Source organism: Choloepus didactylus, chromosome 7 (assembly GCF_015220235.1).
Source record: "Choloepus didactylus isolate mChoDid1 chromosome 7, mChoDid1.pri, whole genome shotgun sequence".
In the NCBI taxonomy this organism is placed as follows: Eukaryota; Metazoa; Chordata; class Mammalia; order Pilosa; family Megalonychidae; genus Choloepus; species Choloepus didactylus.
In genome coordinates this window covers 106,216,125-106,243,889 of record NC_051313.1, presented here as the reverse complement: position 1 = coordinate 106,243,889, position 27,765 = coordinate 106,216,125, and the positions used below count along the sequence as shown (strand labels likewise).

The 27,765-nt window shown below is 38.5% G+C and overlaps 1 protein-coding gene across 8 annotated transcripts in view; it reads left to right on the top strand.

The window, feature by feature from the left end:
• RUNX2 (RUNX family transcription factor 2) overlaps window positions 1-27,765 on the top strand; it is a 230,296-nt gene that overhangs the window by 138,470 nt on the left and 64,061 nt on the right. For 6 of the 8 annotated variants that reach the window (XM_037843139.1, XM_037843141.1, XM_037843140.1 and 3 more), the window contains one exon: window positions 20,290-20,463. The exons of the other annotated variants lie outside the window; for them this stretch is intronic. In XM_037843139.1, the coding sequence (XP_037699067.1) occupies window positions 20,290-20,463 (174 nt within the window). The remainder of the gene's footprint in view (window positions 1-20,289; window positions 20,464-27,765) is intronic. 8 annotated transcript variants of the gene reach the window in all.

The window sequence follows — 27,765 nt, the reverse complement described above, 5'->3', positions numbered from 1 at the left end:
TTATTTGTCTTTCTGTGTAGAAACCAAATAAAGTTATCTAAGAAAATGATGGCCAAATGACACGATTAATTTTCATTGCTTTCTTTCCATCTCTTGCCTCAGATGCATTTGAGCCTTGCCCAGACCCCAGCTTGTTAGACAACAGCTCAGGACTTTGAAGGGATCAATTAAAAACCAGCTCTTCTTGTAGTTCGGGAGACAAAATGGAGTCTTAAGTATGATTCTGCCTTCAAGGAACTTACATAGATCAGGAGAGTTTAGAAATACCTGCCAGAGATTACAAAACCGTGTGTGATAAATGTCAGATGAGTGGTATAGTCGAGAGTACAACAGATTTTGGGATGAAGAGATTGTGGAGACCCTGATACTTAGGAAAAGCTTCCTGGCCTTCCTCTGAGTCCAAAATTGTCTTTTGATCTGATTTTCCTTTCTCCAGTACCCAGTGTACTTCTCTTGGTCACCATGAACTTGCCTTGGGGCTCAGAAACTGCCTTCTGAAGCACTGAGGTTGAGCATTAAAATGTCTCACCCAGGCCCATTTCCCTCAGTAATACACTTCTTTGAAGACTTGCCCCAAACTCGGTAACTCTTATATTTACTAGCTGAAGACTCTGGTGGGTACTGTGGCTTTGGGGAGGGCAAAAAGTTTCCATAGAAATTAAACTGATTCATTTTTAACCTATTCCACCACCCTGCCTTAGGGAAACTTTTTTAGGCTTTGTAGATCTAAGTCCCAAAACTTGAGATGTAACAAAACTTATATAATAATGATTTTGTGGTAATAATAATGGTATACCTTTTCAGTTTTGTCAGAGCCAGGGATGGAAGTAAACCACCCTAGGATTGATCCTATCAAGCAAGGACACTGGGAGAGGAAGTTTGGGAGATTACCACATCCCCAACCCCCCCCACCGGCCACTTTTTTTTTAAGCAAGGAGTGCCTCAACCTTTGAATTTGGTAGGGTGGGTCCCACTATCTGGATTCACTAGATTTGTTACATCCAAAACCAAGTCCAGAACAGAGGAGTTTCTAGATGCAAGAGTATAGCTTTCTTACAAAACACTAGTGTTCAGGTGAAGTTTATGCATATTAATCAGAGAACTGTTCTAATTTTAAATTTCTGAAAAGCAGGGGCTATGTTTTGTATGGTTTTTTCCCCTGCAGAACTCAGGCAATACCTAATCACCTCACCTCAGGCATCTTCAAAGCTATTTACATTAAATGGAATAGTTAAGAAGATGGGGCCCTATAAATTAAAATTGGAAACTAGGTATTTTTTATTAATGGTTAATTTTCAAGCCTTACCCTCCCTTTTCTCTGTGGAGCTCTGATTTTTTTACTTTGAGGGCACATGGTAGAGGCTGGTTTCCTTTCTTTAATAGAGCTCTGATCTTACTTTATTGTTTCAACCAATGTATTATCAGAGTTAAACTTTGCTACTACTAGCGTTTTATGAAAATAAATCTGATAAAAGAAGTAAATAGAATTTTTTTTAATTTAAAAAATTCACCCAAAACCTGTTTGGTAACATAGTTCTTATGCCTGGCCCAGCCATTTCCAGCTGTTTCTGTTTTTAAGAATTTAGAGATTTTCAGTTTGTTTTTTATTTAAACATTCCCCTGGATTGTTAGAAACAAAAAACCTTAGTTTTGGCTGGTACAAAAACTAAATGTAAAAATATTACTGGAAATGAAAGCGAGCAGAGGGATTTCTCTGCCCAGCCAGTGAGGAGACATCAGAAACAGACAGCAAAAGTGAGAAACAAAATTTGATCTAAGTCTGGGGTGTTGGCAACAAAGGCAAAGCTTCAATCAGATGTGTATAATGTTGGAATTACAGTTCTCTCTTCCCAAAAAGAACTTAGGTTTTCTCCCATTCTGCCAAGTACTCCCTCCCAAGCTTTAGATATGTTCTGCAGGCCACACACACAGGAGCAGGGCTGTCGGTCATAGAACCCAGATGCCCAGCTGTGGAAGATATTCTTTCAGCAGCATCCGTCTGTTCCTTGGCAAGACTTTTAGGCAGTCTAAAGAAAACAGTCCTGGAGCAGCCTTTGGGCCTGCCTGGTGGTTAATACTGTGCTGGCTTGTATCTGGTTCCTGCCCTGACCTGGTGGGCCTGGACATTGCTTTCCTTAGAGTCTCTCTCTTTTAAAGAGTATTTGTGATTTTGGTGCGATGTAGTGAGATTCCTGTGGACATCTAAAGAAAGTTTACTTTTTTTGTTTGTTTCTCTGCTGATTCAAAGGGTGGTGGGTAGGTGTTGGAAGGCAAAGACCTTATGGAAGGAAAAGAGGATATTTCTGCAATGTACCAGGTCCATTGGCAAAATAAAAAAACAGTTTTTGTGGGTCATTTTCAAACTTGATCTTAATAGTTTGAAAGGGAGATCTAGTTCATTTCATAGCTAGCTACTGTAATAAAATTCAGATTCAGGGGCAGCCTGGCAGTGGGTCAGCTTATTCTGTTCTTAAGGGAATATTCTTAGGCTTAAAGGGTGGTCTTCTTTGAAAGCACTATTTAATAGTTGTATTCTTTGGTTTAAATCTTTATTTTTACAGCAATTGTGTTGTTCAGCTTTTGCAATAAGGGATTTTATTTTCCTATTCTCTTGATTATTTTAAGGTTAGCAGTTGAATGTTGTTGGAATTTATGCAAGGGACTTGGCTCCCCATCATTCCCCTGCCACAATGCTCTGCCCGCCCCCTGCGAGTCTTCCCACCTGCCAATTGTGTCTGAAATAATTTTCCAGCAGTGCTGTTGAGTTTTAGAGATGCAGTATTTCTGGCTCTTGGTGTGTGTGTGTTCCTATTTGTCTTAATATCTGACAATTAGTTGTTACCCAACTTGGAAGTCCAGTTCATCTCTCCCCTCTCCCTTGACCCAGTCATGGAATTAACATGTGGTAATCAAAGGTCGGGGTGGGGGTACCTTATGCATGATGGCAGGTGCTAATCTTCAAGGAAATTTACCTTGCATTCCACCCATTAAGGGTACAGCACATAAAAATGGCTTAATGTCTCTTTGAAGGTGTCAGCAGGCATGTGTGGACCACACAGAATGGGTTTCACAGAAAGTAATAGAGTGAAATTGTCTGCATAATTATTTTCATTGGATTGAGAATCAGCAGTCCTCTTTGGGTTCAGGAAATAAACCTCTGTTAAAACCATATGGCACTATTCTCAGAAGAGATGTTATTACAGGGCCACTTCCCTCTGAAATTTTGAGTCAGAAGTTCTTAAAAGGAGTGACATATGTGTGAGAATGAATGTCAAGTTTTCTTCCTTGGTTGTAGTTGTGAAAGTCAGATGTTTTCTTGCCTTTTTCACAAATGTCACCATGGTCACCTGGTAAAGTCCTTGGGAGGAGGCAGGTTGAGCTGCAGCAGCACAGCCGTCTCAGGTATATATGTTCTGAATTATTAGCAGGGCCAAGGGATTTTGTTCTTTAGAGAAAAGAAAATTTTCCCTTAATTCAGTGAAATGTGATTTGTCAACACTGAAAACACACCTTAAGGTCAGGATAATTTCATTGTGTCTGCCAAGCCCTTAATGCAGATTCAGTTGACTTTGCTAATTTCTTCCTTTGCCCAACATCAGTGCCAACATCCTCTGAACTGCTTACTTCTCACAGTGCTCGTGTGCCCCAGAGATAGTCATATTAGAGTGACAGGTGAAGTGAGTATGAGTGCAGTTTGTATAATGGCTAGGGAATATTTGAGGGTGAACTAAGCTAGGCAAATCTATTAAATAACACAATATTTTTTGCTATATATATGTATTTAAATATTTAAGTATATGATACAGTGGGTACATTGTGAGAATCATTGTGGATTCATATTTTTTTGAGGGGGGCAGTCTTCCTGCTTAGTCTTTGCTGTGGAAGGAATATAAGCAAACCATTGATATTTGTTCACTCCTGTTAATCAGCCTGGAATCTTATCAGGATCTGTGGAGATTAGTTTGGCTGTTGGTAATTCTAGGAAGTTAAAATGTCTCTGTGAGTACAAGACTCCAAGTGAGTACTTAACAGGTAAGAAGCCCAGCTTTTCATTTCATATCCTAGGAGAAGAAGGCAAGATATCCTATGGCTGCGAATAGTTGAGAAGTCTTGTTTTTTTTTTCTTCTGTTGCCTTAAGTGCTACTGTAGTGAAAACTTTCTTAACTTGGTAGAATGTTTGCTAGCTTGTAGTTTCCTTCAGTCACTGATCCACATTCTGGAGCGATGAATTCATTTATTCAACAGTTACTTACTGGGTACCTATGATGTGAGAGTTCAGAGAGGCTTAGTCATGCATATGAACCAGAAAGGAGCTCAGTCTAATGACAGAGATAAGGCGCGGACATTAATGACTGTGATGATTTGACAGAAAGTGTTAGAAAATTAGAGAAAGGGCATAAGAAAGGGATAGCTGAAGTGACATGAAAGTTAAGAAGCAGTTTTGCTTCTGTTTGGCAAGGGGTTGGGGGAGTAGGGAACGTTCATGGAAGAAAAGCCATTTGAGCTGAAGCTTGATCAAAAATTAAAATTTATTGGCAGAAATTTTTGAATATCAAATTCTAGGTGGTTAGAAAGCAACTTCCAGAAGATAATACTACATTTCTTTCATTTTTATGGTGGGAAAAAACTCCACCTTATCCCCATTTGCAGATCCATTGATGGAAGTTACAGAACAGAGATCTAAGATCGCATGCCATAGTGCTTTGGTTCAGGTAGTTCTGCCTCAATTGTCTTCTACTGTCGTCTCTTTTAATTTGAGGACTACTCAACAGTCAGGGCTGAGTTCATATGCTACCTCCTCTAGGATTTTAATCATTCTGCTATTTTTTTAGTTCTGTAACCATATCCTCTGAGACCTGTACCAGTAACAATGAGATAATATCTTGCACATTATAGGTATTCAGTTGGACTTAATTCAGTTGAATAAAAACAGATCAGGTAATTGAATTAACTCCTTTTATATATATTGATTTGTTTTCAGATTAATGTTAAGAAATAAAATTTATACCGTGAACTGGTACAGAAAATTCTAGGCTAGCTTAGGACCTACTTTTGAATTAATAGAAAATAAGCCTATTACAAAATGAGCAGAGGTGATAATTGTGTGTTTCAAAGGGAGATTCTAAATTGCACTTGATTTTAGCAACTTCTGGAGTTCAGTTTTCATATAGGGAAAAGGAAGAAGTCAAAATCTTCAGGCCAATTTGGTGCCTCAAGACTCTCTTCAAAGTCCTTTCATATGTGTTTATTAGTTAAGTTTGCAGTTCTATGCAATGATATTACTCATACTGTTTGTTTTGGATCTCTTCCATATCTCCATCCATAACAGATGGATTCTTTTCTTCCATTCCTATGTACTTTCTTTGTTTCTGATAGACGACAGAGCGAGAGTACAGAAAGTAGGAGGGCAGAGAAGAAGGATGGAGTCTGTTGTATTTAGTTTCCATATTTCTCTTAAGCTTGTTATAGTAGTATATGATAGAATGAGAACTGGACAATTATACTGCCCCATGAGATTCAGGGAGCCCTTGAGGAGTAACCTTGCTGAGAAGGTGTGATGGGGACAATGGTTTGGTTAATTTTAGAGGTTTTTGCTGTTGCTTTGTGTTTTCTTTTTCTCTCCCTCACCTTTCATGCTGACTTTGATCTTGTTTCCAGTTTACAAATTTTGCTTACTCTCTGACCTGTCCAGGTGATAGGTACAGAAGCAAGGTCTCATTTGTGCCTTGGTCCAGAAAGGGCTGATTGACATGGCATTTGGGAGGGCTTTTAGGTCAGGTACTTCTGGCATTCCTTCAAAATAATATGACCAAGATAGAACTCAGAAGGCACTCTTATGCATCACTTATGGTCACCATTAGAGGTATTCTTATTAAAAAGACGCCCAAGAAGCAACTAGAAATATGAGCCTGAAGTTCAGGAGAGGCTAGAGGTACATTTTTGGTAGTTACAGGCACTTGAAGCCATTGGTGCTGATAAGGTCCCTCAGGGAATGGGATAGAATGAGTGCGGGAGAGATACCCTTTTTACCATTATGACTGAATTAACTTTGTGCCCTTGGCCCTGGAATAGAAGGAGATGCTGCTCTCCTGCCAAGCTCCCTTGGGATCCTGAAGCAGCAGAGGGTCAGCATCAGTAGCTTCAGTGGCCACTTCACAGTTTGCTGCTTCTTCTTGGAGGGGGGAGTGTTGCTCCCTCTTGGTCTCCGGGACACCACTTGCTCCTTCTTCTCCTTCTGAGCTTGCTTTACCAGTTCATCTTCCTTGCCTACCCTGTAAATATTGGTGCTTCTTAGGGTTTATTTTTAGACATTCTTGTTCACTTATTCCATACCCACTCCCTGAGGGCCCTCATCAACACCAATGGCTTCGAGTTCCCATAACTACTGAAAGTGTACCTCTAGCCTCTCCTGAATGTCACACTTATATTTATAGTTTGCTTACTGGACATTCCCACCTGAATATGTCCCATGGATACTTCAAACTTATGTCCAAAACAACATTCAGGTGTCCCCAACTCCATTTCAACCAAACTTCTTTTCCCAAACATGAACCTCTTTCAGTTTTCTCAGTTTTGAGTGCCCCACAATTCACTCAGTTGACCAAACCAGAAACCTGAGATTCATCCTTTCTGCCTTCCTTCTTCCTTGCCTATCTCTATTGTATGTCTCAAATGCCTTCCATCATCTCCGTTAGTACTGCTCTAGCTTAGTTCACTCTAAACTATGTATCTTCTGAGTTATGTGTATCGTTGTAATTTCCTAACTGATTTCTTGCCTCTAAGTGTACTCCCTTTTAAATCTGTCCTCCTCTGGAAGTAAAAAGGTCTTCCTAAAAGATAAACCAACTCCTGTAACATCTTTGTTTAAAATACCTCAGTGGCTTCCTTTTATTTACAGGATGAAGTTCAGACTTTGTGTCCTAGTGGGCAAGGCCCTCACTGTCTGACCTGCCTGACTGCTTCCCACACACACCCGTGGCTGAGCTCCAGCCAAGCCCAATGACTTCACTCTACACTCTCTTAACTCTGCCGTTCCTTTTGCTTGGAATGTTGTTTTCTTCTGTGTTTGCTTGATTGACTTCTACTTAGCCTTGAAGTATATTCAGATGTCATCTCTTCTAGGTGCCCGTCATGACCACTCTAAGAAGCTAAGCATTTATTCTTCAGTTTCCCTTTGCTTTCCTATTCATACCTTTATGCTGCTGTTTTTTACATTGTTGTAAATATTAGTTTTTCTGATTCTTCCCCCTCCCCAGTATACTGCGAGGCCTGTAGTTTAGCATAGTTCATGGTACACAATAAGGGCTTAGAAGATGGTAATAGATAAATTAACATTATCTTTGCATAGTGATTCTACCTGTGTAGGACTGTTTCTTCTCTGTTACATTACATCCTGATGACATCTCTGTGATGGAGATTTTTTGATCCTCATTTGATAGATGAGGAAGTTGAGTTACAGAAGGAAGTTGAGTCATAGGGATGACAGATTATTTGCCTACATTTTCACAACCAAGTTAGTGGCAAAGCTGGGAATAGACTCTAAGTTTCCCTACTCTTTGCATAATCAGGCCCAGATTCAGATACAGGACTCTCCTGTGTAGTCATAGACACCCAATTTGGTCTTTTAAGTATTCCATTATGTTCATTAATTGTGTATGTGTGTATGTGTGTGTAAATTAGATAGTCCATTTTACACATGAGAAAATTTTGTACCTCAGAAGTTTGCAACTTGCCAGTAGTGGCAGCATCCCTATCTTCTGACTTTCAGTCATATATTATCTTTCTTACTACCCTTTGGGTAATAATTGGTTCTGTAGGGCAGAGTTTTACTGTTGTATCTCAAGGGTTGTTAGTGGGATTTGTTTAGCCATTAGGACAGTTAGTTCTCAGGAAGAGCCTGTCCTTTGAGCAGAAAGAATATCATTTTTTTTGTGTGTGGACATTCTCAGTATAAGGTCCATGAAAGAGATGGGAACCAGAAGAGAGTCAAATGATGCTCTTTCATTGGTAACTCCACTTTTCTACTTTCTATATTACATTACTTCTCTTCCAGTTAGCTTCATTGATTCTTGAGCATGTACATTTTGAAATCAAACAAAGCCATCTAATTAGGCTGAAGGATAAAGTCTCCATTGCAAGGAAAGGTATGTCCTGGGGTCAAACGGGTTTTAGTGTCATGGTGCAAATAGAATATAAAAGAATGTTGAGCCTCTTGAGAGGACAGCAACCTTAATTACTTAATTACCTGGAAAGTGACACTGAACTCATGTTAATAGTGCTGCTATTTCTTTGGCTGACTGGACTTTGTCTCCCTGTCCCCCCCCCTCTCTCTATATGTAAAATAGAGATGAGGTAAGTTTACAGCTATATGTATGTATATGTGGAAAAGCCAATACTTTGTACATTTCACATGGACAAAAGGAAAGTTTCACCAAACTGTTCTTACCAATTAAATGATTTCTGCCTGCAGACAGAAATCTGTAAAACTTAACACTATTCTTACTTTTGAAAAACCAAAAAAAAAAGCTTTCTTTTTAATCACTTGAAGGGGTTTTTCTTATCGGAAAAACGGTATTGAGCTGGTGTCTCCACAGTATTTTTAAATTGAGGTTAGGGGCTGTTGTTGAAAGCTACAAAGTAGGCACCAACCCACTTCCTTTGACTTAAAAATAATGCACTTTTTAAAATCTGCTGTGCCTTGTCAAAAAGAGTAAAACTTACTATGTTCTAACTTCATTTAACATTATTTTAGATTCCTCTTCAAATAACAATAGCTTGATCCTACTCAAAATACTTGGCACCTTTAGAGACAAAGTGGAATGTGAGAATACTGTAATAGATCCAAATGTGAGTAAACTCCATTTGTTCTGCAATGAAGAGGTAGCATTTTAGTTCCTTATCCAGAGTTCACAGAAGAGTACTGGGATTAACACAATAGACTCTGTTCATTACACATGGCTGAATAAAGCAATCATCTGTCTATCAAGACCACAGTAAATTGTGCAACATCATTTAAAGGAAGGGTAGGTGGATAGTTGGATAAGTGCTATTCCAGTCAGAAAAGCGTGCTGCTGTATGAGGTAATCCATGGAGTTTAACTTGTAAAAACTGTTTTATTTTGGAATTTATATCCTATTACCCTTGTAACTTAGAAATGATCTTGTATTTTATATTGTTGATGGCATTTTTCAGTTCCTTATACCCATCTGAATTTTATTAAGCAGTTATTTCAAAAACATCTCTTGTTTAATCATGTTTAAACAATCTGTTTAAGACCTGTTGTGTAGATATAAACACAATAGTCCTTTAATGTCATAAAACAGACTTCTGACAGACACAACACATAACAGACATCCATCCATTATTACTTAAGCTGCTGTTCCTTCCATGCCTGACCTGAGAGGGTAACCACAGACCTCAGACCACAGTCTTTGCTGTGAAGGCACTGAAATGCGCCGTATTAATGTCTAGCAAGCAGAGAATTGTACAGCGGCATACGATTGGAAAGGCCTTAAACTAGATTAAACCTAAGTACCTTAAATCTATTTTAATGGCTGTGTTTACATCTTCTTCTTCATTCCTCTAAAAAAGTAGTCAGGTTTTGCAAGCGTTAAGAAAACCACCTCTTCTTGCCAGCTGGACTAAGTCCAGTTTAAGCAAGAAATTTTTTCTACTCTTTTGTCTTTTTCTTTTTTCTTTCTCTGTGATCTTCACTGCCATTCAGCACAGCAAGACCAGGCTCTGGGAGCTGGCTGACTTTTTCCTTGGTTATTACTTTTTAACATTTTCTTCCTGTCACGAAACTGGAAAATTGAGAAAGATGTTCTGCTGCTGTAGCAGCAGATGTCAAGAAAGGAGCCCTTTGCACTTTTAAATTATCCCTGTGTAGTGTTTTCTCTTTGCTTAACAATCTCTCTCTCTCCCTCTCTCTCTGTTTCACGTAACACTTGCACAAAATATAATAATGAAACAGAAGCAGAAAGCATGCTAAGGAAATTCAGCGAGGATCCAGGAATTGCGTGACTGTTTGTAGGCTAGTTGTTGTTCGACTCTTTGAAGGATAATGCCAACCATGTTTAGCTGGCTTACTGGCAAATACACAGCTGATGATGCTTTTTGTTCATCTGTGAAAACTATCATTTCCATTGCTAAAAACATTACTACAAAAATAATCTTTACTTCTCTTAGTGGGGTATCTATAAGTGTTAGTAACACAAGGAATCATGGTGTGTGTGAACATATTACAGTAAAAGAAAGCAAAGGAAATGTTTTCAGAACTAAAACACTCAACTTTTATACTAAGTTTTGGTAAGCATAATTTAGATGTAGAAAGAGAGATCTTTTGTTCATTTACTAGAATGTGTGACGGGAAAGATGAAGATTCATATGACTCAGGATGGTTGTGGAGGCTGGGTTGTAATTAGGAGAAAAGGATGTGTTGTGATAAAATGGAGTCAGAAAGACCAGGAATAATGTGATAAAATCTTTCAATTAAGCAAGTCTGCTTTTTCTTACTCTCTTTTTTGTAGGTACCTTTTATTCAACTTTTCTTTTTTTTTTTCTTCTTTTGTGGTATACAAAAATGGGCTGAGGCAGGCCAAGGGACTGGCTTCCAGTGTCACTGACTCGTTCCATGACTTCCAGCAAGTCACAGTGATTTTCTGGGCATCAGTTACTTTTCTAACATGAAGAACTTAGTCTGGTGAAATCCATGTTCTTTTCTAGCTCTAAGAAATTCTAATTCATATTGTTTTACTTTGAATGGGAGTCAGGAGGGAAAGAAGGTCTCCTGGAAATAACACGCAGACAAACTCAAAGATAATAGGATTGGAACTAGAAAGAAAGTGTTGGAGAAGTTGGAGATAAAGAGGCAACAGTAAGATTAGGGATGTACAGAGAGATGAGAGGGGCTACGGTGAAGTCAGCCAGATGCCCTGTTAGCTCTTTTTTCCCTGCCTGCAAAAAGTATTACTTGTATCTTCTCTTTAGATTTCCATTATGCTTTCATCTGGTCTTTCTTAAATTTTTTTTATCCTTTTTTTTATCCTCACATTCCATGAGTTTCTTTTTCTTCAGATGCCTCAAGTTTTTTGAGTCAAGAAAAGGACTTACACTCTAAGCATTTGTTCATTAGAATTTAATGCCTGCCATGTGACTGATATTGTCATGGCTGATAGCTCTGTACTTTCTTCCCGATATTTTATTCTTTTATCTTTGTGATTTGCCATAGCCTAAAACCCAAAACTTATAAAGTATGTTGCATTTATATACATGAAAATTATTATTTCACAATTCTTTTATTTGTATATTTATTGAAAGATTTTGAATTCTTTAACCTTTAAATTATAAATTTAGACAGGAGCTGGCCTTCAATAATCTCCCTTGTCCATCTGATTGTGTTTAAGAAATGACTACATATGAGTTTGGGAGACTGAACTTTTTAGTCACTGATCTAAAACTGGTGCCTTTTATTATTAAAAGAAAACAAATTCAGCTTTTAACATTTTTTCTATGAACTGGAGTTCCTAGAATATTTCTATGGAGTCTATGGCTCAACTATGTAATTATGTCTCTTGAGTAGATTATATTTTTCTTTCCACAATTATGTCTTTACCCAAGAGACTGGAAAGGCTGCAGACCTGCTCTCTTGGGTGGAATTGTTCTTCCTCTCTTTTTCCTTGATAAACTGAATCCTACATGCCTGACTCATTATTCAAGGGCCGAAAAGAGGCTCTTGAAGATATGTGGTAGTGATTACGATTTTTTTCCTTTAGAAATTGGTTAATATAGTAAGAGGGGCCCTTAGAGAGAAGCTCTGCTAGCTCATTTTTGAAATGCCACCAGAGAAGAATCTCCTGGAAGGAGATTTGTTTGTGATCTCTGGTCCTCTGTAGCCACACATGACTATTGCCCGAGGGCTGCCTCCTCACACTGGCCATCCTGTGTGCCCTCTGGGGCCCCTCACATGTCATATTGTTTGGTTATTAGTTTCCAGTGGCTCAGAGGAGCCAGAGGCCTTAAACATGAAGACAGTTTCTTGATCCACTTCATTATTCTAGTCCAGAAATAGTTTTTGACCTGAAACAGACAGCATACTCTTAGGAAAAAGATGACTCAGCAGCCTTTCCCAGCAAAGAGTGTAGACTCATCAATTTTACTGTGGGAAATGTTTCCCAATAACCAGCCTTTTTTTTCCTCCTTTCTGTATTTTACTGGACAAAAGAAGAGATAATACTAAATTTACCCATGTTCTTGTTTGTCAATTCATCCAGTTGGTTGGGTGCCTTCTCTATACCTAGGCACTGAGTTATATGCTCAACATAAGACATGACATCTGTCCCCAAGGGGTTCACAGTCAAGTCTAGGAGAATCTAAGATAATAGGATTTGAACTTTTGTATAAATATTTTGTCAATTTATAGTAAGTTAATACACACTGAATGCGTACTGTACTTAAGCACAACCACATGTAGTAGAAAAAAAAAAAAAAAAAAAAAACAAATTATAGCTGCTCTGAACTTCCTGAGATAGAAACCAGAGGGATCACTAAGGCCCGAGAAACAAAAGGGAAGGGATTTTACCAAATGGAGATGATGGGGAGAGGGTGTTCCAAGTAGAGGCGATGGCACAGAGCCTCCTTGAAGAACCATGGTTAGTCCAGTGAGACTAGCGCATAGCCAGCGCCTAGGTATAGTTGCGGCCATTGGAAATGAGAATGACGAGGCACATTGGGACCATATTTTCCTTGTTTGCTAGGCTGAGGAGGCTCTATTTAATTCAGTAGACAGTGGAAGACAAGGGAGACGTTTGGTCAGGTAAGTAACATGAATGTTAAGATTTGGGGACTGAAAGGACTTTAGAATTTACGGAAACTAACCCTTCATTTTTGGTAGAGGGGAAAAAACTGAGGCCAGAGAATTTCGTTACATTCCCTCCTGTGATCATGCGAGTAGTTGGAGCCCCTTCTAACATGTCAGGCTGCTCCTTCGGTGTATTAGCACAGGTGAGAGCGTAGGAGTGGTTAGTGTGCAATGGAAAGCAGGGGTTCATCCTGTAGAAACTACAGGAGTGTGGATTATGGGGTCTGGAAAAGGGAGGTGGGAAATATATACCTAAGCTGAATTTTTATTCTGGGGGGGATTAAAAATAGTGATATTAATGGTAACATGTAAATCAGAGGAGAGTCTGGTTGGGATTGTTTGTGTGTGTTGGAGAGGGACAGGGTGCTTAACTAAACATTGCTAAAGTACATTTGTACGTCTTTGATATCTAGACTTTCACAAACCACCGGTGAAATGTCGTCATCTGAATGCAAACAGAGGAGAGTTTCAGTTTTCTCAATTGTATTTTCTATTCTCACAGGTATTGAGGAATGCAGAAAATCAAGGTTCTTAATCTAGAGCCTCAAAAGCTACAAAGTATTTGGTAATCAGAACTTTGCATGTCTTCTCTAAGAATTTACTTGAGTCTGTAATCTTTCCCGTTCTGTTATTTTTGCTGAAACCATCTAAACTGAACTCCTTAAGATATATTAAAGTTCATCCTTAGTAGAATTCCAAATAATTTCAGTTGGAATTGAACTCTGACTTTAAAATTAGTAAACCCTGTTCCCTACCCTCTCCCTACAAACAGACTCCTCCATGCCCCACTTTCAGGATAGAGAGATCAGAACTGAATAACTCTTTTTTTCTTTTCCCAGAACTGCTGTGAAATGGCAGCTTTGTCGATATATAAGTAATTTACCCTGAAAAATGTTAACTTTGATGTAAATCATCTCTTCTCTTCCTTTTTACTCCAAGGATGTTATGACCATGGTCATAGCATTCTTAAACTGTTATATTCTGTGACTTGAACCATAGACTTTTGGACCAGATCTCTCATTCTATCACATCCTTGGTGACAGCAAAATTAGCAAATGTCTCCCCAGTCACCCCACTCCTCTAAGGAAGCCTGAATGCATGGCAGGGAGGCTCATGAGCTGCCAAAGTATCTTGTTATTGGTCAGTGAATAAAAAGATCTTTCTTGAAAGGGCAGACCCCCATATGCTTTGCATAGAGCTAATGTGTAGTTGTAAAACTAGAGGTTATCAAGAGATTTGAAGTATGGTGTGCCTCTTTTTAGACTGATGTCACATATATGTTTAGCATCATCTTGTATCACAAGACATTTATTTTCATGTCTCTGTCATTTGCCCTCCAAATTTTTCCTTCTCTGCTTATTAAAATCTTACTCAGCTTTGAAGGATAGGCATATTGGTATCACCAGTGAAGGATTCCTCTTTCCTTCTAGTCAAAATCATTTGCTACGTTCTATAACACTTTATTATTATTTAAATTTTTTATTGTGAAAATTTTCAAACTTGAAAATCAAGACTATGTTTAATAAACTTCCATGTATATCCCATCACCTTATTTTATAATTAATAACATTTTGCCACATTTGTTTCATCCATTATTTTGCTGAAATGTTTTAAAGCCAGTCCCAGACATTATGTCATTTAACCACTTACTATATCAGTTAGTCTTTCTAAAAAATAAGGACGTTTTCTTACATAATCACAAAAAAGCACTACTTCCTTAATATTTTTAAAATACTCAGCTATATTCAAGATTTCTCAGTTGATCCCCAAACCATAACGTTTTAGTTATTGCCCTCACCACACTCTTTCTTTGATTATATTTAATTGCTTGCCTTTTTTCCCCTAGCAGACAAGGTCAAGAACATTCTCTTATGTATTTTTCTATTCCCTCCTACTTACAATGTCTAGTGCTACTCACAGGTAGATCTCCAGTACGCACTAGCCTAACTGACCCAAATGTGAACATGGTACAGGTTCCTTATTGATGTTCCATTGAAGATCTTTCAACATTATTTTATTTAAAAATTGTATCCTTGTAATTCCCTAATAAAAGAAATGAGTGCTTAAAACAGATTAAAAATACTATTGTAAAAAGATGAGTTGTAAACATCATGTCCTGGTGATCAGCAGTGACCCTGCTATGCCATACAAGGGTAGGCTTGACATTTGTGAAAGGTAGTGTTTTTTTTGTTTTGTTTTGTTTTGTTTTTGGTAAGTGCATTGTGGCATCCTTCAGAAGGAGTGTTCTAGCTGGTGCAGTGCATTGTGTTGTGAATGTAGTCTCTGGCTGGGGGGCCACATAGCTCTCTAAAGTTGTTAGACATTTCTCAATCAATTTATAAAATGGGCAAAATGAGTCACATCACAGAGGCAAAAGTTTATGTTCATAGCTCGCATAGCACATTTTCAGGGTCTTCATATATGAGTTTCAGGTGTGTGATTTTTGAAAGCAGGTGATAATGGCAATGTTACTAACTTTCATTGTGAGTTGGTTGTGCCATTTAGTTATTTTCAAAACCTTTAACATCAAGAGTTGCATTGGACTAAATGAGATGTGTAGGGAAGAATGGGGTGATTGGCTAGTCTTTCTTAATAGTTCCTCATAAATCGTTGCTCAGGATGTATGAATGCTGTGACTTTTTGATCATGCTTTCTTCTTGTGCCCCGGAGTTTATTGCAACAAAAGTCATATTCAGCCAAACATACTAAACTTTTTGAGAGAGATCTTTCCTGAAAACTACTTTTATTTTCCATTTTACATTCACTTCTGATCATGCTTTTCCATGTATGACTGATGCTACACTGTTAGGATCTAAAATAAGCTGGCTAGCGATGAGAGGGAAAAGAGCCCCGGACTAGGAATCAGGAGACCTGAGTTCTAGTCCTGCCACCAACTATGTGACTTTAGGCAAATTACCTTCCCTTTCAGGGACCCAGGGCCCTCATCTATAAAATATGAGTGTTGTTCTAAAATTTAGTGTCTCTTATAGCCCTCTATGCGCTGTGAAAGAAAACTTTCACTCAAATGAGTGTTTAGTAAAATTTCTTAGGAAGCACCAATACGATCTTGTTCTTTAAAGAAAGCTTTGCCCACTGGTTTCACTACATTGCAAAATAAGGAGTGTTTTTGTGGAAATGATAGTGTTGTAGTATTATCATACTTGGGTATAAAATTTTTCTCTCAATGAAGGCATTTTTCTAAAAGAGGTGAACATTCATCTACTTATCACACAAACATTTATTGAGCACCTACTATATGGCAGACACTGAACTAGATTGTGAGGATACAGCTGAGCACTCATTCTCATGGGACTTAGAGTTTTGCAAGGGAGACAGACAAATACAAGATAATTACAGATGTGGTAACTGCTATAAAAGAAATAAACAGAGGGATGCTCAAGAGGGCTGGGAATGTACTTTGGTTAGATGGGCAGGCAAGGCCTCTCAGAGGGAACAGTGTTCACCCTGAGATCTGAAGGGTGAGTAGGAGAGGGCTATACAAAGAATCAGGGGAAAGCATTTCAGGGATATGGTAAGACTCCAATATGGGAAAACTGAAAAGGAGACAATGGCAGATTTCCAGAGAGAACTAATGGTGTCCTGGACAAGAGTTGTGCCAGTGGAAATGGAGAGAATGGAGTAGATTTGGGATATATTTCCAAGATAGAAATGACAAGACTTAGTAATGGATTGGACGTGGTAAATTTGATTTCTAAGGAGAAATCAAGGAAAATGCCTAGATTTTTTGGCTTATACAACTCAGTGACAAGTGCTGTTTTCTAAAATGAGGGACCTTTCAGGGAGGAATAGGGTTTTTGTTGGGGGTGGGAGAAAAATCAAGAATTTTATCTGGAATATACTGCACTTAAGATATCTTTGAGACATCACAGGGAAGATATCAAATAGGCAGTGGGACACGCAAGCCTGGAACTCCGGACTGAAGTCCAGGCTGAACTTGGAAAAGTGTAGTTGTAGGTGTGAGTGGGTGGCATTTAATGCAAGGAACTGTGAGGTCATCTTGGACAGTGGTTCTCAACCCTGGCTGCACATTTGAGCATGTGGTCAGCTTTTAAAATATCTTCCCCAGGACCCATACCCAAAGATTCTGCTTTAATTAACCTGATGTAGGGCCTGGGCATCCACATTTTTCAAAACTTTGTAATGTTCACTGTCAGAGAACCAGTGATCTAGGAGAAAGTCCAGCTGGGGAAGAGGATCCAAGGACCAAGCTTTACATAAAAAGAGTCTCAAATATAACCCAAGTGTTTCCATTCTTTATACCTTCCTCCTGTTTGGAAATGCCACTCTTTGGCCCTTTGGATGAAGCTTAGTCCTCCCTCCACCGTGGCAGAGCACCCTGTCCCTAACCTAAGTCAGTGTGCCCTTTGCGGCCCATGTTCTTGATTTCCAAAGGGATTTTTTGCGTGCCGAGGATTTAAGTACATCTTCTTTAAGCCTATCATTCAATTATTACCCTGTTGTGGTTTAGTGGTAGAGGTTATTTGTCACAGTGGAAAGATGATGAACCTGTTCTGCTTTTGCTCTTCATTGTATCATAGGAGTGTAGTATAGGAGTGTTGTTGTAGTAGTTGTGGCTGTGAAGGGCAAGATTTCTACAAGGAAAAAAACGTGTGTGTGTGTGTGTGTGTGTGTGTGTGTGTATATGCACCCGTAGGTAAATGTTCCTTGAGCTCCTCTAGGGTGTCTGTAGATACCTCATAACACACCTTGAAGATAATTTCCAAAAGGTCACTGAGGCTTTTAAAATTTCACCTTACCAGTGCTATTCCAAGTTCTTTATTCTTGCCTACAACCTTCTATTCTTCCCTGAAATCTGGGCTAGGAGAAAATAAAAGTGTACTTGTACATTCACTCACTGAAGTCACTTCTCATACGATCTCCATGAAACCTAATGAAAAGACTGTAGAAAGCAGAGGCAAGGCTTTTTAAATGTTCTTGTGACCTATGGCGCATATACAGCCCCAGTGAATAAAGGAACCATGCAAGCTTTAGGAGCCTTAGCCCTCAGGGAATCTGCCATTCCAAAAATATGGCCTATTAAAAAAATAACTTCCAGGGACAATTCCATAAGCTTTCTTGTTAATGTTTACAGCTGTATCAACACCACACCAATACTATTTTTGAGTGTGTGTGAGGAACAGACTCCATGGATCTAACTGACAAGTACTGTATAATACCTAATCATGAAACTAGTTAGGCCCAGCAAGCTGTGTTGATGGAAGTTTGGTGTGTTAGGCTACAGCCATTTGTTCAGGGTAATGAGTGAGCTATTACTCTTATAATTGACTCCTTGCTGCTGTTGCTGCTTGCTTAGGAAACCAGCCTTGGCACCTCACTGTGCTTAGTTCTTAGGCTTCTTACTCTGTCTGGTTATTTTCAATCTTCTATAGCAACTGGGAGAGGAGAAGAAGAGAAATGTAGAATTGCAACACTGATGAGGCCTCATGATGAGTGGACAGCTCAGTCAAGTAGGACTAGGTCTAAATCCTAAGCCAGGCTTTGCTAGTCAACAGCTGAGGACCACAGTTTAGTTGGTCAACCTGTGTGGGCCTCAGTTGCTTCATCTCTGAACAACTTACTTGCCCTGGGTCTAGAAGCTGCTTGGGGCAATCTCTGAAGGTCCTTTAGAGTTCTAAAACCCATTTGTAATCTGGATAAAAAGTCATAAATGGAGGGGAAAACAATCATCGATAAACAGTGGGGGGAAAAACCATCATCAATGAACAGTGAGTTTCCCTGATTTTTCAGATCATTTTTTCTCCAGTCCCTGTACTATATAGCAGATGCCCAAAGCTTGTACTGGCAGGAAATAGGGTGGTGGGAGCATTTCAGTTAATGGGCCTCGTTGGAACATGTTTGGCTGTGGAGACAGCTACACTCGTATTACCAAGCCTTGGCTTCCTGTCTGTTTTCTTTGGGCTGAGTAGGCAATGAAAAAGGAGACAGGAAAATACATTTTGGGGCAAATAAAATAAGGAATTTGTCTTATGAAGACAGCTTATAGTTGGGAAATTCTAATGTTCAACTTAACCCTAGCCTGGTACATTTCCTCCTATTCTGTATTGAGTGGAAGATGAGTTGTTCTCACTACCCATAGATGTACCTTCATTTTCTTGAAGGCTTCTAATAATCCTTTTACAAGGTTTTCTTTTTTTTTTTCTCTCTTATAGATAATCCTAATTCCCTTAGCTTTTCTTGAATGGGCAAATTCTAAACCCAGTCTTCATTTTAGTGGCTCTTGTTTGAATTGGCTTTAATTACTTAATATTTTATTAAAATGTTGGGATTCCATACTGGGGCCTCACTGGTACAGAATATGGAGGAAGAAATCCACAGTATATCTCTGTTTCTGCATTAGGCATTGCACTCTCTTCGTGTAACACCACCCTACAGATTTTTACTTAATCAATGCCCACCGAGATTCAGATGTTTTCCTGTTATACTTACACTGTGACAATACTATTGTCCTTTGTTAAGAAAGATTTAATGATTTTTTAGATAGTCTTAATACCTTGGGTATATTTTAATTTACATATCTCTTTAATATTCAGAATTTCCTTAAATTTTTAGACTTGAATAAACGAAGAGAAAGTTTTTTTTTTTAATAATGAATTTGCACATTCACAATTAACCCAAAGAATATTTCTCAATTTTTTTTACAGAACCACAGTACTAGATTTAAAATAAAAAAGATTCTCTCAGATTTAACTTATTTTATCATACACTTTCAGGCTTTGGCATGCATGTCACAATGAGAATTGTGAGAATTTTCTTTGCCTGAAAATTAAAAGGCAATATATATATTTTTTTCTCTTAAAGGGGTTCTAAGTTTGAGTTTTGATTTTTTTTTTAGAAAAGATTCTCAGTAAGGTATAGTTGCAACATAAAAAAGAAAAAAATTCACTATGGTCATCGTGGTAATTTCTCTTTGACAAACTATTTGATCCATAACGTTACAGATGTCTCCGTTTTTGCCCTAGTGGTGGGACCGTATGCTTCACATGCACAGACTCTGAACTTTTAGAGGTTTCCTCGTTCATGAAACAAGCAGACAATCGCCAATACACACTTACCTTTCCCACCCTTTCACTCAGAGGGCCAGAGGGCTAGAGGAGGCTCCCCGAAAGCTCCTCTTAAACCCTTGCATCCCGACCTCTCCACTGCTCTCAAGTCACTCTTTGGGAACCACATCTTCTCCGTTTGTGGAACAGAATTAGGATTGCTTGCCACCAGCTAATGCTTATAAAGCAATTTGAAATAGAAGGCATTATATACACACACTATTAAAAATATCTGTATTGATAATTCCTTGGCTTAAACCCCTAGTATGTATGTTCACATATCTATTTAGCATGGTCAATTGTTCAGTTAATTAATATGCTTTTATTTTATGATTTGCTGTTTCCAGGGCACAGACAGAAGCTTGATGACTCTAAACCTAGTTTGTTCTCTGACCGCCTCAGTGATTTAGGGCGCATTCCTCATCCCAGTATGAGAGTAGGTGTCCCGCCTCAGAACCCACGGCCCTCCCTGAACTCTGCACCAAGTCCTTTTAATCCACAAGGACAGAGTCAGATTACAGGTAAGACAGACTCATAGGTTTCACTTGCACAGACTCTGGCAGGCTGGGGGTGAGGGGCTACCAGATGAGATGTGTTCACTTCAAAACTCCTGGAGCTGTGAAATGGCTTATTATTAAAGAATCAAGACTCGAAGATACTGATTTCTTCTTTTTTTGTAAAAACAAATTCCTATATACTTTTGGGATCAAAATGTGGGAAAATTTCTACAAATGCTATACTGTTCAGCAATGCCAGTCTGCACACTGGTGGAATGGTAATAACTGTTCTTTGGGAGAATGTTTGTTATAAGTTTCTTTATTGTGTCCAGGTTGTACAGGGCAAAACATCACACCCTTACTATTAGAAAATTAGTGTTAGCATCTCAGGTTTGTGCTTAAATTTCTTGCATGTTATAACTGTTTCATTAAGTTTGCTTGAAAATTGCCCAGGACTAACAGGAAGCCTTGAATGTTAGCTGTAATGCAAGGTCACTGAGCAGCTCATCAGGCATACAGACTTCACTTCTGATTCACATTTAGCTTCAGTGCTTCATGTGACATATCCCTATATATTCTGGTAAGCTGCTTACTTTACCTTTCTTCTTAAAAACTAACATCAGCATTACATTACAGACTTATAATTCACATTTTGGTGTATTAAGATCCCCACCCCTTTTGTTTCTGCCCTACTTGTGCAAAAATATCTTATTTGAGGACTAGTCTGACTGCTTTTAGGTCATGGTGACGAGAGTATTAATCATCATAGATCTTTAATTACCAGATCACAAGTATTGAGAGCTGAAAGGAACTCTACATGTCATCTAAGTGCTATCATGTAGCAGAGGTGGACTAGAATAGAGGAAAAATAACTCAAAACAAAAACATTATTTCCTAATGGCTAGTTTTTTGTTTATGGTGGTTAGATTTGAGGGTCTTTAATGGTTTCAAAACAAAATAGTTTATAAACTCAAAAATTATCTCTCCTCTCCTGCCCATATCAGGTAAATATGTTCTTGGATGTTTACTTAGAGTAAGTTTCACTCTCTTGGGTATATGTGTTCTAGTACGGCTATATGGGTATGCACAAATATATATTTTAAAAAATAATATAGATTTATAAAAATGAAGTATCTAAACATTGAAGAGAACCAGATATCTGTAGTAGGGAAGAACTTTAGTTTTATGTGAAGAATGGCCATGTGTTAGCCTAAATAAAATTCTCAGTGTTGATTTGTAGGGTTCAAAAGGCTATATGTGCTCACTAGTTGTATGTCTTTGATAAAATGAAGGGGTGAAACTCAGACTAACTTGTGAATTTTAAGGTTGTAACCATAGGTGCTATTGCATTTTAGGTAGTGGACTTTAGATCTAGTTCATTGATTAGGATTCCTAATAACTGTTATTTTTGTCTTTATAGTAATCCTTAGGCTGTGTATGTGTCTGTATAGAAATATATGTATCCATATTTAAATGTGTTTATACATGGATTGTAATGAACTTCTCATTACAATACATAAAATCAAAATATATGTTCTATGATTTGTTAACCAGCAGGTTCTTTAAATGTTTGATTTCTGTATTTCTATATTCTAATCTTTAACTGGTTAGTAATTATTTTATGATAATGACAAATGCTTCTAAAATGGCCTTTGGAACAAGTGTTGCTGGACTTACTTAAGAACATGCTTTTCTCAAGGCTTTGTCTGCAAACCTAAAGATGAGACCATAAAATATAACAGAGGACATTTTAGAACCAGAAGGTATCCTTAGATATTATTGAACCAAATCCTGTTAAAAATTGTGAAGAGGGTCTATTTTGTAGCACCACCTCTTCATCCGAGATGAGAGTATGGAGAGTGAGACTCTGAGGAGGTAAGGGATGTGTAGATCTCAGAAGAGCATCTGAGTAGATGCTCTCCTCTGGGTTGTCAGCTTCGCTTCACTCTCCTCCTTTTGGGAGACTGAAGAATAAGAATATTTAGGAGAATGAGGAATATTAAACTCTTTTTCTGCAATTGCACAGCAAGTTAGTGTCAGAGCAGAATTAAGTGTCTTGACTTCTAATTCAGTATGTTTTTTCGTATACAATACCATGCTGCAATTCCATCCTGATCATATTTAAATGTTAATTTTTTATATCCAGTAAACAGATTCACTGGGTATATTTCTAAAAATAAAAATATAAAACACATTAATTTCTCAATACTGATAGTGTCATAGAATTTTTATATTACAAGAGTATTAGCTCTGCATTTTGGGATTATAGAAGTAGAACTTCTTTGTGGATGTGTTCTTCTTATATTAAAATTTTTAAGCATCCACAAGGCATTGAACCCAATGACTTTTTCAAACTTTTTCTCAAATTTGCAGATGCACACACATGTTTGTGCCACCTGTGTGAGCTTTCTCTAAATGCTCCCATATTGTTAGTGAGATAACATGTACCTCCCATAGCCAACCACATGCATTATTCTCTCATGACCCAAATTATTAGGAAAGCCCAAGAATACCTGTAGCAGCAGCAACTTTAAAGTGAATGGAATAAATTTAATGTTTTTTAAATCTATTGAATAATTTCCTTTATGACTTGCATATATTTTGCCAGTTTCATGACTAAATTATTTGGTTACTAGGAAAATTTCATAATTTATCTATCTCTAGTTTAATGTTCTTGTTTATTTAAATAAACATAATTTAGGGTCTACCACATGTAGAAAATTGGGTCTTAGGTAATATGGAGGAGAGAGGAAAAGTGCTGTCCTCCAGTTAAAGTCTGATTGAAGAGACAGGTATCCTTCTCGACCCTCCTACTTCTGTACACTGTGCCCAGACTATAATGCTATTGTCCACTGAGAACACCCCATGCTTTCTCTCTGGACCCCTTTACTTAGACTTATTCCATCCATGGTCATCTCTGTCTGTTTACAAGATTCCTCCCACCCTTCAAAGTCAAGCTATGTGTTACTTTCTTCAGGAAAAATTCCTAGAACCTTCATCTAGAAGTTGCCTATCAAGTTGCTTACTGGATATTCTTATTTTATAGGGTCTGTATATTGGCCTTTTCCACCCAGCTAGACTGCGAAATCTTTGAGGGAGTAGTTACAGGAATTTTTTTTCTTTTGTGCTTAGCGCAGTGGTATCTTCTCAAGAAGTGTTGAAGGAATGGAGGTTCAGATGAGAAGAAATCAGTGCAAAAAGGCTGAGATATCACACCGTTGATATTGGCATTAATCATGCTAAATTACTGTCCCAGGCTGCTATTGTTCCCTCGTGATGAATAATAACAGCAGAAATAACATTTCAGTATAACACTTATATAGTTAAACCACTGGTATTTATTCAAGTTTAGGGTCTACATAAGTGCATGATTAAATTTAAATTCTGCACATGATGCTTGACTACAATGGATTTTGTAACTTCTTTGCAATATGCCACATCTGCATTTTAGTTCATGTAATCCTTTGGACAAAGACGTTTGTAACAGGAAGTGCCAAGTTACCTCTCATTGGCTTGGCACTCGTAATATCTCAAGCTCTTACTCCAGAACTGCCGATAATGATCACAGTTGTTTAGTCACCACTAATAGTCCCACTTGCCAACATTAAAGGCGAGTTCCACTCCCAGAAGAGCCAAATGAAATTAGAATTAACCGCTCTAATTCACTACATAAATTTATATAAATGGAAGAAGTCATAAGAATTTAGTGTTTCATAATTAGCCTTCTCCAGTGTCTCTCACAATTCCTAGGGCCAGAGGTTCTTGCCCTGTGTAGGCTGGCTTCTTCTCAGGGCTGGTTTCTCGTGGAGTTGAAGTCTCTAATGACTGGTGTACTGCCTGTGGGCCCATGGCCTCCCCACAGCTTCCTGAGGAAGTTGCTTCCTCTGTACCTCTCTTTATCATCCAGACATCTGCTGCCTGTCTCTGGGTGCCAGGAGACACCTCGTCTGTCACAAACATCCATTTCTTTTGATTTAGAATGTGGTGATAACAGTGGAGTAAGGATACTATGTTAGGAGATATCTCCCACAGTAGTCCCTGTTTTAAACTCAGCAACCTCTAGAGGAGTCAGCTACACCTAAAAGTAGATGCTGATACAGGCACTTGCATTTGGTGGATTGGGACATTCATCTAACCTTTCTGGGAGGATCATGTACTACTATTCAATTCTTCATTCATTCAAAAATATTTATTGGTGTTTACTATCTGCCAGGCATTAATGTAAGTGAAGAAGATGGACATAGTTTCTGCTCTCAAGAAATTTACATTTTAGTGAGGGATACATTCAATAAACAAATGGGTAAATAAGCATACATACAAGGTAACTTCAGATAATGATAAGAGCTAGGAGAAAATGAAATGGGGAGATGAAATGGGGAATGTGGTAGGGAGGAACTTGGGTGGGAGGAGGTGCTAATTTTGCCTGGAAAGTTGGGAAAGGTTCTTTGAAGAACTTTGAAGATTTCTGAGGAATGGCATCTCAGGCAGTGGGAAAACTCACCCAGTGGCACTCAGGAAGGAATGAATGCGGTATGTTCTGCGGACAGGAAGAGAAGGTCAGTGTAGCTGGAATGTAGTGAACAAGGAAAATGATAAAGAAAATAATAGGCAGGGGTTACATTATGGAGAGTCTGAGCTTGGGTTTTGTTTTGATTGCAGTGGGGAGCTATTGAAGAGTTTGGAGCAAGGGCATAACATTATCTAAGTTAAATTACAATCATTCTAGAGGCTGCATGAAGAATGGATTAAAAGAAAGCAGTGGTAGAAGCAGGGTTATCATTCAGGAAACTGCTGCAGTGTAGTGAGAGAGAGAATTAATGGTGGTAGCAATAGAGCTGGAAGGATGTGGAAGCATTCTAGATGTTTTTGTTTTTGTTTTTTGAATCGAGATCCCACAGCTCTTGCTGATGGTGAGAGAAAGACAGGAGTTTTGGGCCTGGGCAACTGGAGGATGGTGGTGCCATTTACTGAAATAGAGAAGACCCAGGGAGGATGAAATTGTAGCGGGAGAGGGACTCAGAAAGGCAGTCATGTGGAGAAAAGAAGAGGATGCTAGGAAAAAAGACTTGACATTCTTGCTCCTACAACAGCTCGTAAAACTTCCCTTGAAGCTATCCGAGGGGGGCTTCCCCTTCTGTCCCATCCCAGGTTGCATGATTCCCTTTAATGATTTCTTTTCTCCTTTAAAGATTGCTCTGGATTCTCAGTTCTTTAAAAAATACTCCTTTTGGTTGTTTCTTTAACACACTTAGTAAAAGTTATTTTTCCTTATATGTAAAAGCAGGAAGGAAGCACATAGAAAGGTTTGTCCTGGCTTCAGATCCCCATTAACAGTGGCCCTTCACCCAGGAGTAGATTCTTGATCCTTTATGATAGACTGTTAGATAGTCCATTGTGTTATTTACAGTGACTTTCTCCTTTTGTAATGTACAACCAATTCATTTGAAGTTCAATCTGCTGTTTCTTTTGGGTCCTAAAATGTGTCATGCTATTTCATGCTTTTCGCTCTCTCTGGACGCCCTTTCTTATATTGATTTTCCAATCACAATTCTATTCTTTCTTCAAAATTCAGCTCAAATGCTGCCACCTCTGTCAGGCCTCCTCCAACTTACCCAAGCTGAGTAAGGCTCCTATACGACCTTGTACAAACCTTGATTATATCACATACTACATGGCAACAGTTGTTTACATGTCTGTCTCCTCTGGCTTTGAGCTTTGCAACCTCTAGGACCATGTTTTGTTTATCTTCGTGTCCCCAGTGTCTTACAAAGTACCTACTTCATAGAATGTGCTTGGTGACATTGGTCAGGTGATGACTGAATGAATGGTCATTAACTTCTTCAGTTTGTGTGGTCCATTATTTTTCTAGCACTTATTTGATTGAGTTCCTATGAGATACCGTTTGTTGAATGTTTATTATGTGCCAGGCATTGTTATAAGAGCTTATGGCATATACTCCTCATAATGACTCTGTGAGATTAGTATTAAGCCCATTTTCAAATGTGGAAACTAAGGCTCAGAGAGACTAAATAACTTGCCCAAAGTCCCAGTCACAGCTAGTAAGAGGTAAACAGGAATTAAAGCCAGGTCCACATGGCTTCAGGGCCTGTGCCCTTAATCCCATGTGCCTTAGGGAGGCTGAAATATATTTCCATCATGGCTCAGCTTCCCCTCATTTCAGTACTTAATTTTTTTTTTTACACGTACAAACTAGTTTTGTACAAAGCTCTTATTAAAGTTTTAAATCAGCTCTGAAAAGTACTTATTTTACAAATGGAAGAAATTAATTCTTCAAGAAACAATTTGCTGAAGGTCTCTTCGACTATTACGGTTGATTGTGAGTTCCAGATTCCTAGCAGGACAGTCATCCTTATTCCCAACTAAGTGGTCATGTTCCTGACGGGCTAAGTGACATGTGTCTTAAGGGACTAGTTTCTTTTCCTTCTCCCCATTGGATATTATTTAGGATCCTCAAAGACAATATTTCCATAAAAGGGATGCATTAGGAATATTTAAATTATACTTTAAAATGCAATATGATTGTCATTTTAATGATTAAATTACAGTTATATGAGGCATATATTAAAGCTAACATTTTTAGGAATATTTTGAAAAACAACTTATCAGACATCACATAGGATAATAATAATCTTATCAACAAAGCTAAATAGTTACCACCCAAACTTCTTCGGTCTGATTCTATAATCCCTTGGCAAACAAGGCTTCTTTAAAAATTAAGAGTTTCTTGGCCAGTTAGGCCAGGTGGGATTAGCCTGTGTATGTTTGGCTGTCCCAGGTCTGTGTCCACTGTGCTTGCACTGAAACACTTATTAGCATAATCTTTTGAGAAATGGGAAAGTACAGCTGACTAGCTTGTGTCTCAAGTTACTGTTCTATTCAAGTGACCACATGATTCTTCAGTGTGAAACAAGTTGGGAGGTGTAGTGGGCATGGAGCAGGGTGGTGGTGGCTGTGTGAGGACGATGAACCCATAGAGGCTCAGTGACTGTTGGTGAGTAGGAAGGACGGTTGTAGGGTGCTGTCAGTGCCAGCAGTACTGCAGGCGTGGAGCGTGAGGGCTCACGTGTCCCACCACTGTGATCTAGAGGCACCCGAGACTTAAGGAACCGAAATCACCACCCTCAAAGACAGGTTATTGGAAGCACTTTTCTTTTACTTTGGCGGTGCTATGTTTTATTTTCTGAAGTTATTGGCAAATCTTGCCCTGTCTTCTTCCTTTGAGATCCTTTGGCCAGGATAGCCGGGTAAATTTGCTGCTGCTGTGTACATGTGTGAGCAGGAAATCTTCTTAGAGGAGGCTGATGG